The following is a 10,875-nucleotide window of genomic DNA, read 5'->3' as shown; positions in this document are numbered from 1 at the left end:
TGTCTACAACTCAAAGTGTTCATTATATTGAGAAGAACTTTTTCTCGACTCTTTATTAAATCAAATAAAATACATGTCACCTTAAAGAGCACATACACACATATTTATAATGCAAACAAGAAGCAAATCAAACAAAGATTAGGCTACATATGGCTTAATCAATTTAGGGAAATAACATAAATGAAACTGAAACAAAAGCAAACGCAGACTCAGAATATAGGCCAGAATTCCAAGAGCATGCTTTTTTTATTATATTAGGAAGGCAAAGTGTGAGGGTGGAAGAGCGCACAGTGAATGCTCAGAGAATGTTGCACCCCTGACTGCTACGCATTTGCGCTTCCATTTATTCACGCATACGTCCTTCCATCTGGTTTAACTTCTCCTGCATTTCATATTTTTGACGGAAGCTCAGCTCCTGAGCTTTTTCTCTTTGCTCAAAGAGCTTCTGTTGCGCTTCCATAGCTATTTTCATATTTTTCTCCAGCTGAGGAAAAGACAAAGATATTGTTAACTTCCATTTCAATTATCAACACCACTTTTATGCATATGTGTGTGTGTGTGTTTGTCAACGAATAGAGAAATTTATACCAACTCTGCCATTGTCTTGAGGTTTCGTTCATTCGTTAGTTGTAGCTCCTTTCTCAATGCTTCGAGTTGTTCTTCTGAATGCGCTTTTGATTCAAGCTCCTCTTGTTCTTTCTTGTGCCTATCATTTTCTCCCTGATGAGGGAGAGAACATTTGATTTCGGCATTCAAAACACGGGAGGGAGCTAGGAATGGATGCAAACAGAATAAAAATGGGAAACTATTGAACCTTTATCTTATGGTACATCTCGTCGGTATACGGAATATTGTGGTTTTGCTCTCTGACCTGGTCGATAAGTTTGAGAAGTTCATGGACTTGCTAGGCCTTCTTCTCCTTGTCCTTGGTTTTGTTATCGAACAGGATCATTCGTTGGCCACACAATATGAGCACTCTCCAAACCACGCGATCCTGTTCTTTCTCCAATCACCTTCGCCGATCTCCGCGTTGGTCCTCGCCGCCCCTCATGGGCAAAAACAAACCTAAAAAAAAGCCCCATCACGATGCCCCCACTGGGTCCGCCACCTCTTTCTCTTCCCCTCACACCCATACCCCGCCTGAATCTACAAAATCAGCAGGGGAGGTGTCCAGCTGTTCTCCTTCTAATGCGTTGCCTGCATCTCCAGAGATGTCAGCTAAAACAATTCGCCCCGACACAAATCCTGCCCCCCCCTCCCCCGCAGTGACAGAAAATGTGTCGCACAGTAACCCTAGATCCCCAATTGAAAAAGTGGGAGCTAACCAGCCAGTGAGATGGCAGCTGTACCTCAACTCGAATCCTACGGAGCAAATGTGGAGAAGGTTGACACCTCTACTCTACCATTAGCTAATCCCGTAAGCCGTATGCCTTCTGAAGAGCACCCTTGGAAAGATCTCGTAAAGGATAAATCCAGTCCTCTTCAGAAAAAAGGTACACCTTTCACACTTGACTCCGGCGAGGAGTGTGTGACCATTCCTAACTCTGTTATTGAGAAGAACAAGAAAGCTTGAGATAGCTTTATCCTAGGGCAATTCTATGAAGAACCACCTTCAAGGGGAGCGGTTCATGCCATTGTAAATGGTATTTGGAGTAGACAGTGACGAGATATCATTGTTTCCAAAATGGAAGGGCATTCTTTTCTCTTCAAGGTCCCCTGCCCAAACGCGAGAAAAAGAATCCTAAGCCAGTGTTTGTGGCAAGTTGACGGTCAGACAATGTTTGTTGCGAAGTGTTCTCCTGATGTCACTCCAAAGAAACCAGAGTTATCACTTGTACCAGTGTGGCTTGATTTTCACGGTTTCCCGTTAGAATTCTTTAACCGAGAGGGCCTCGAACACATTGCAGGAATGGTGGGACATCCAGTGTGTCTCCATCCGCATAAAGAGATAACTCATAAATATTGAAGTGGCGAAGGTGTATACTGTCATAGACCCTCGTAAACCACTCCCGGAAGCTGTACATGTAAGGTTTGAGTCTGGTTAAATTAAGCGTATCAGAGTATCTAGTCCATGGCTTCCCTCTGTGTGTACCCATTGCAAAAAGGTAGGTCACACGGTGTCTCTCTGTACGTCTGCGCCTACCCTATGCAATAATTGCGGGTCGGTGAAACATTCTGGAGAATCCTGTCCCAGAGCCAAGAAAGACAAGAAGCATGGCAAAGTACCTATTCAAAGCCAGTTGCCGATTGTTGAGAATTGCCTCGCAGAGTCCTCTACAACAAAGCACATTCCTCCTCACCCCTCGAAGACACTTAGTATCTCTAACAAGCCTGTCAGAGAAACACTTGTGCATGGTGAAGCAAGTAACAAAGGGAACCAAGAGGTGCTCCGGAAATCTTACCAAGGCTCCTCTAAAACCTATGATCTGACCGTTGGCGATGGTAAGTTATGCGTGGACCTCACTGCCAATCTTTTTGTTCACCGACCTCTTGATAGGAACCTTGAGGACACTCAAGATATCTCCTCTGAGCCTGATAGTATCTCTGGAGATGAGGATAATCCTGAAGCAGATTCTGATAGATTCATCAAAGTCATCTCAAAGAGGCTGTTGAAAAAGAAGAATTCAAAAGAAAGGGCTAGAGGCCCTTTATCCCTCTAATCCCATATCCACCCCTATGGATATTTTTTGTCGTAATGTTAGAGGTCTTAATGACTGTGTAAAGCGGAGATATTTTCGGCGTTGGTTAAGGCTTCATAAACCTCTTTTTGGTGGGATTCTTGAAACCCATGTTAGTCCTGACAAAGCACAGCGTATGTTATCTTCTGTGGTTGCAGGATGGATTTATGCGGATAATTATGAGTTTTCAGATCTTGGGAAGATCTGGGTAGTTTGGCACCCTTCTGTGAAGGTGCAAGTTTTGTCTAAATCCCTTCAGATGATAGTATGTATGGTAAAATTCCCTTTTGTCTCTATGGAGCTGGTGATATCGGTTGTCTATGCATCATCAACCTGTAGCAAAGCAAGGAAAATGCTGTGGAAATAGATTGAGGCCTTGTGTGCCGCAACGGTCATTTTGAACAAGCCCTGGATGGTGATTGGAGATTTCAACCAAATTCTTCATCAACATGAGCATTCTATCACAACCGGTGGTACGTCTACAAGAGGAATGCGTGATCTAAATCACTATCTAATATCCTCTAAACTATCAGATCTCCCTTACTATGGTAATATGTTCACCTGGAGCAATAAACAAGACATAGGCCACATCGCAAAGAAACTGGATCGTATTATTGTGAATGATGATTGGCTCCAGATTTTCCCAACCTCTTTTGGATTATTCGGTGAACCTGGTTTCTCAGATCACAGTCCATGCTGCGTGTTTTTGGATTCTGAAAAACCAAAGCAGAAGACTTCGTTCAAGTTTTTAACCCTCCTGAACAGAAACCCAGAATTCTCGCCTTTAATCAAGTTATGGTGGGATGCTCTAGCCTTTGACTGCTCCAAGATGTTGAAGATCTCTAAAAAACTTAAGGAGTTAAAGGGTATTATTAAAGCCTTCGCCAAGGACAATTATTCTGAGATTGAGAAGCGTGTGCGAGAGGCCTATGAAGAACTTCTCTCCTGTCAAAGAACTCTTTTGAGTTCACCCTCATCGCAGGCGAGTGAAAGGGAAAAAGCAGCCCACAAGCATTGGTCCATGTTAGCTCAAGCTGAGGAATCCTACCTTCGACAAAAAGCAGGAATTTGCTGGCTCGAGGAAGGAGATAAAAACACAATTTTTTTCTACAGAACCATCCCTGCTAGACAGGTACAGAACCAGATCCTTTAGCTGTTTGATGGTAATGATCAGTTTGTGGAGTCAAATCAGGGGATTCAGAAGATTGCGGTGGAGTATTTTAAAGATTTTCTAGGCTCCCCTTCTTCAGCTACGCCTCCCTCTGTTGTGGACCTGGCCTGTATCATTACTCAAAGATGTTCCGCTTCTGCACTCCAAGCTTTATCCACCCCTTCACCCTGGAAGAAATCAAGCTAGCGGTGTTTTCTCTCTCAAAAAACAAAGCACCAGATCCCGACGGATACTGTGTGGAGTTCTTCACTGCCCAATGGGAGATTGTGGGAGCAGATTTAACGGCTGCAGTCCTAGAGTTCTATAATTCAGGTATGATACTGAAGCAATGGAACTCTACGCTGCTGACGCTCATTCCAAAGACACCCAATGCTTCAAAAATGGCTGATTTCCGTCCCATTGCATGCTGCAACACAATCTATAAGGTTGTTTCAAAACTTCTGGCAAACAGACTTAAAAGCGTTTTGCCAGATCTTATTGCAAATACGCAATCAGCTTTCATCCCGGGTCGTCTACTGGTGGAGAATGTGCTGCTGGCTACAGAGCTAATTCTGGGTTATAACCACAAAAACGTTTCACCAAGGGGCATGCTAAAGGGGGATTTAAAGAATGCATTTGATTCGGTACATTGGGATTTCATTATAAATGTCTTAAGGGTCATGGAGTTTCCTCCTCATTTCATCAAGCTGATCAAGGAATGCATCAAAACACCAAGTTTCTCAGTCTCAAACAATGGTGAGTCCTGTGAAGAGCACCCTTGGAAAAATCTCGTAAAGGATAAATCCAGTCCTCTTCAGAAAAAAGGTACACCTTTCACACTTGACTCTGGCGAGGAGTGTGTGACCATTCCTAACTCTGTTATTGAGAAGAACAAGAAAGCTTGAGATAGCTTTATCCTAGGGCAATTCTATGAAGAACCACCTTCAAGGGGAGCGGTTCATGCCATTGTAAATGGTATTTGGAGTAGACAGTGATGAGATATCACTGTTTCCAAAATGGAAGGGCATTCTTTTCTCTTCAAGGTCCCCTGCCCAAACGAGAGAAGAAGAATCCTAAACCAGTGTCTGTGGCAAGTTGACGGTCAGACAATGTTTGTTGCGAAGTGTTCTCCTGATGTCACTCCAAAGAAACCGGAGTTATCACTCGTACCAGTGTGGCTTGATTTTCACGGTGTCCCGTTAGAATTCTTTAACCAAGAGGGCCTCGAACACATTGCAGGAATGGTGGGACATCCAGTGTGTCTCCATCCGCATACAGAGAAACTCATAAATATTGAAGTGGCGAAGGTGTATACTGTCATAGACCCTCGTAAACCACTCCCGGAAGCTGTACATGCAAGGTTTGAGTCTGGTTAAATTAAGCGTATCAGAGTATCTAGTCCATGGCTTCCCTCTGTGTGTACCCATTGCAAAAAGATAGGTCACACGGTGTCTCGCTGTACGTCTGCGCCTACCCTATGCAATAATTGCGGGTCGGTGAAACATTCTGGAGAATCCTGTCCCAGAGCCAAGAAAGACAAGAAGCATGGCAAAGTACGTATTCAAAGCCAGTTGCCGATTGTTGAGAATTGCCTCGCAGAGTCCTCTCCAACAAAGCACATTCCTCCTCACCCCTCGAAGACACTTAGTATCTCTAACAAGCCTGTCAGAGAAGCACTCGTACAGGGTGAAGCAAGTAACAAAGGGAACCAAGAGGTGCTCCGGAAATCTTACCAAGGCTCCTCTAAAACCTATGATCTGACCGTTGGCGATGGTAAGTTATGCGTGCCAATCTGTTTGCTCACCGACCTCTGGATAGGAACCTTGAGGACACTCAAGATATCTCCTCTGAGCCTGATAGTATCTCTGGAGATGAGGATAATCCTGAAGCAGATTCTGATAGATTCATCAAAGTCATCTCAAAGAGGCTGTTGAAAAAGAAGAATTCAAAAGAAAGGGCTAGAGGCCCTTTATCCCTCTAATCCCATATCCTCCCCTATGGATATTTTTTTTCGTAATGTAAGAGGTCTTAATGACTGTGTAAAGCGGAGATCTTTTCGGCGTTGGTTAAGGCTACATAAACCTCTTTTTGGTTGGATTCTTGAAACCCATGTTAGTCCTGACAAAGCACAGCGTATGTTATTTTCTGTGGTTGTAGGATGGATCTATGCGGATAATTATGAGTTGTCAGATCTTGGGAAGATCTGGGTAGTTTGGCACCCTTCTGTGAAGGTGCAAGTTTTGTCTAAATCCCTTCAGATGATAGTATGTATGGTAAAATTCCCTTTTGTCTCTATGGAGCTGGTGATATCGGTTGTCTATGCATCATCAACCTGTAGCAAAGCAAGGAAAATGCTGTGGAAATAGATTGAGGCCTTGTCTGCCTCAACGGTCATTTTGAACAAGCCCTGGATGGTGATTGGAGATTTCAACCAAATTCTTCATCAACATGAGCATTCTATCACAACCGGTGGTACGTCTACAAGAGGAATGCGTGATCTAAATCACTGTCTAATATCCTCTAAACTGTCAGATCTCCCTTACTATGGTAATACGTTCACCTGGAGCAAGAAACAAGACATAGGCCACATCGCAAAGAAACTGGATCGTATTATTGTGAATGATGATTGGCTCCAGATTTTCCCAACCTCTTTTGGATTATTCGGTGAACCTGGTTTCTCAGATCACAGTCCATGCTGCGTGTTTTTGGATTCTAACCCAGAATTCTCGTCTTTAATCAAGTTATGGTGGGATGCTCTAGCCTTTGACTGCTCCAAGATGTTGAAGATCTCTTAAAAACTTAAGGAGTTAAAGGGTATTATTAAAGCCTTCGCCAAGGACAATTATTCTGAGATTGAGAAGCGTGTGCGAGAGGCCTATGAAGAACTTCTCTCCTGTCAAAGAACTCTTTTGAGTTCACCCTCATCGCAGGCGAGTGAAAGGGAAAAAGCAGCCCATAAGCATTGGTCCATGTTAGCTCAAGCTGAGGAATCCTACCTTCGACAAAAAGCAAGAATTTGCTGGCTCGAGGAAGGAGATAAAAACACAAATTTTTTCTACAGAACCATCCCTGCTCGACAGGTACAAAACCAGATCCTTTATCTGTTTGATGGTAATGATCAGTTTGTGGAGTCAAAGCAGGGTATTCAGAAGATTGCGGTGGAGTATTTTAAAGATTTTTTAGGCTCCCCTTCTTCAGCTACGCCTCCCTCTGTTGTGGACCTGGCCTGTATCATTACTCAAAGATGTTCCGCTTCTGCACTCCAAGCTTTATCCACCCCTTCACCCTAGAAGAAATCAAGCTAGCGGTGTTTTCTCTCTCAGAAAACAAAGCACCAGGTCCCGACGGATACTGTGTGGAGTTCTTCACTGCCCAATGGGAGATTGTGGGAGCAGATTTAACGGCTGCAGTCCTAGAGTTCTATAATTCAGGTATGATACTGAAGCAATGGAACTCTATGCTGCTGACGCTCATTCCAAAGACACCCAATGCTTCAAAAATGGCTGATTTCCGTCCCATTGCATGCTGCAACAAAATCTATAAGGTTGTTTCAAAACTTCTGGCAAACAGACTTAAAGCGTTTTGCCAGATCTTATTGCAAATACGCAATCAGCTTTCATCCCGGGTCGTCTACTGGTGGAGAATGTGCTGCTGGCTACAGAGCTAATTCAGGGTTATAACCACAAAAACGTTTCACCAAGGGGCATGCTAAAGGTGGATTTAAAGAAGGCATTTGATTCGGTACATTGGGATTTCATTATTAATGTCTTAAGGGTGGAGTTTCCTCCTCGTTTCATCAAGCTGATCAAGGAATGCATCACAACACCAAGTTTCTCAGTCTCAATCAATGGTGAGTCTTGTGGTTACTTTAAGGGAGCTAAAGGATTAAGACAGGGGGATTCTATCTCGCCTTATCTATTTACTTTAGCCATGGAAGTTCTCTCTGAAATGCTAAATCAAAGGTATAACAGAGGGTACATTGGACACCACCCAGAAGCAGAGAATCCTCAGGTAACACATTTAGCTTTTGCTGATGATATTATGGTCTTCTTTGATGGGAAAAGCGGTTCTGTTGACAATATCGCCAAGGTCCTTGACGAGTTCTCTGAGATGTCGGGTCTTCACATCAACAAAGACAAGACTGAATTGTTCACTGCGGGAGTGAACCAACTTGAAACCGATAGGATTGCCTCTTTCGGTTTCAAGATAGGTTCATTACCCATTCGATACCTGGGTCTCCCTCTCATGCATAGAAAGCTCCAGATTCCAGAGTACAGACCTCTAATAGACAAGTTAACAGCAAGATTCTCTAATTGGTCTGCTCGAGCTCTCTCTTACGCAGGAAGAAAGGAGTTAATCACTTCTGTAATATATGGATCCATCAACTTCTGGGCTTCTGCTTTTATATTACCAAAGGGATTATTGCGGAATATTGAGAAACTTTGTGCCAGGTTTTTGTGGTCAGGGGATATAACAAAGCCAGCACACGCAAAAGTGGCTTGGAAAACATTGTTTCTGCCCAAAGAAGAAGGGGGATCGGGATTTAGACGTTTATCCACCTGGAACAAGACTCTTTGTTTGAAGCTTATTTGGCGAATCTTCTCTGCGGATGACTCCTTATGGGCAAAATGGATGAGAAATAACAAAATAAAAGACGAAGTCTTCTGGACAATTGATGAGAAGAAACACCACTCTTGGACATGGAAAGCTCTGTTGCATCTCCGACCTCTTGCCAATCTTTTCATCAAGTGTGATGTGGGTAATGGTGAATTGGTGAGCTTTTGGTTTGATAAGTGGACCCACTTAGGTCAACTCATTCACTTTCTGGGTCCCTCGGGCCCCGCAATTACAGGAATCCCTCAAATGGTTGGCTCCTGCGTCCGGCAAGATCACCACAAGTCGAACAACTTCACATCCTTCTCACAACTATTCAACCACCATACCAGTCCTCTGATCAGGACATTTTCCTTTGGAGTACAAATGGGGAAGATTCAGACACTTTCAGCACAAAGAAAACATGGGAAGCCTTAAGGGAGAGACAAGACCCGCAAACTTGGACAAAGCATGTATGGTACAAGGGTGCTGTTCCAAGACATGCGTTCATGATGTGGCTCACACTCCTAAATCGCCTTCCCACACGATCTAGGCTTGCAACTTGGGGTATGCAATTTGATCCTGCTTGCTGCAACTGTGGACTCTACCCTGAAACTCGAGATCATCTCTTTCTGTACTGTGCTTTCAGTGAAGAGATTTGGCTGCAGACGACAAGGCGACTAAGATACAATCCTTTTGTTTTTCATACCTGGGACGCATTCATCTCATGGTTGGATGCTTCTGATGCTACCTCTACGCAAACCCTCCGCAGGCTAGTATCACAAGCAGTGATATACACCATCTGGATAGAGAGGAACAATCGGCTACACAACAACATCACAACTCCACCGCATATACTCTTTAAAGCGCTGGACAGACAAATCAGAGACGCTATACTGGGCAAGAGTCATAGGAAAAACTTCAAAACACTCTTGCGTAATTGGCTGACCTTTGCTTAAATATGGTTTTGGTCACTGTTCTTCCCTAAGATAGAACTTGTTTTTTAATTTTTTTTGGCAAGCTCTATCTTCATGTATTCAAAGCTATTGTACTCTGTACAATCTATTTTCTTCAATGAAAATTCACAGTTTTGCAAAAAAAAAATAAAATATGAGCACTCTCTGAAACCAAAGAAAGTGCAATATTCGTAAGTTTCATAAATTTGATCACATATTACCAACCTTTAAGAAGTCAGGCAAATTATCACCCAAATATTCCTGCAGTGTCATACCATCATCTTCTAATACATCTCCCCCCGTGAAAACAACGATGAGGTAATCAACAATCTTACTGCCGAAAAGGACCTGCAAGGTACTAAGTACCATCTCTTCCTCTTGACTCATTCGAGTCCTTGCAGATAAAACTAATAGCACAGCATGTAGTCCTCCGTCCGCTAGAGTTAGGCACCTAACGATTTCTTTACCGATAAAATCAGCGGACAGCGACAAATCAAATAGACCTGCAACAAACCTCAGTCCATTAGTTACATATATATACAATCCACGCCATATACAATATGTAATGACACAACGTACCAGGAGTGTCAATCACATTGAGTATAGGACCCTCTGGTGTCACTGCTCTAACTGCGTGGCATTTCTTTGTAACACCTGATGCTTTTGTTTTCGATTTGAAAACCTTTGCTCCGACGATACTGTTCCCGGTGGCGCTTTTTCCATTCCCCGTACGCCCAACTAAGACAATGTTTTCGATTGGATGTGGCTGCGATGCCGCATATGCATTCTTATGATCATCTTCTTTCGCTGGAACCACCGCATCATCCTTCTTATGCTCTTCCTTTGCTGGTAAAGACTCACCATTCTTCTGATCATTGGCCATTTGGTTAAAAGTTCCTTCAACCCTTCATTAATTTACGTAAAATGTTAATTATTAGCTAATCGATCAAAGTAACAACGTTGAAAAGCTATACATATCTCATGTGAGTTGTCAACATCGCATGAGATATAATATATATATACAAGTTACTAATCCTGATACGAACGGATCTTATACTCATATTTCTTTTTAAATCTACACGAGAAAGCTTAAGAGAGCTAAGTAAAAGAGCCATACAAGTTGATCATGAGAAATTACAAAAAAAAAAAAAAAAAAAAAAATAGGTGTGTAAGTGACGAACTTGATTTTTCTGGCGCTCTTAACCTTTTAGGAGATGCTAGGCAGAAGTTGTTAATTGCAAAGCTAGTTTCCAAGTTTAAATAGAACAATTTAAAGTCCTTTTTTCCATTAAAGAAATAAATATCTATAAATGAAATATTATATTATATAGAAATAATATACTATATTATATATAGGATTCTCTCTTACATGAATATGTTTGCCACCCCATTACTGTAAGAGAAATACCCTAGAATAACACTACTTTAGGTTTTTCTTCCAAAGTTTGCACACAAGTTTAATTGTTCCAAATCTAGCATTTGTGAATATTAAGTATTT

The 10,875-nt window shown here is 42.5% G+C and overlaps 1 protein-coding gene across 1 annotated transcript; it reads right to left on the bottom strand.

Moving 5' to 3' along the window:
• Positions 1-298: 298 nt before the first annotated feature.
• LOC104741964 (immune-associated nucleotide-binding protein 8) lies at positions 299-10,260 on the bottom strand. The gene is given in 5 exon segments (XM_010462910.2): positions 299-484; positions 589-720; positions 815-975; positions 9,599-9,880; positions 9,957-10,260. Coding segments are annotated over 5 exon segments (1,065 nt in total).
• Positions 10,261-10,875: the final 615 nt, after the last annotated feature.

Source organism: Camelina sativa, chromosome 14 (assembly GCF_030686135.1).
Source record: "Camelina sativa cultivar CO46 ecotype springtype chromosome 14, ASM3068613v1".
NCBI lineage: Eukaryota > Viridiplantae > Streptophyta > Magnoliopsida > Brassicales > Brassicaceae > Camelina > Camelina sativa.
Note: the sequence above shows the minus strand (reverse complement) of the source record. Positions and strands in the feature narration are given on the sequence as shown.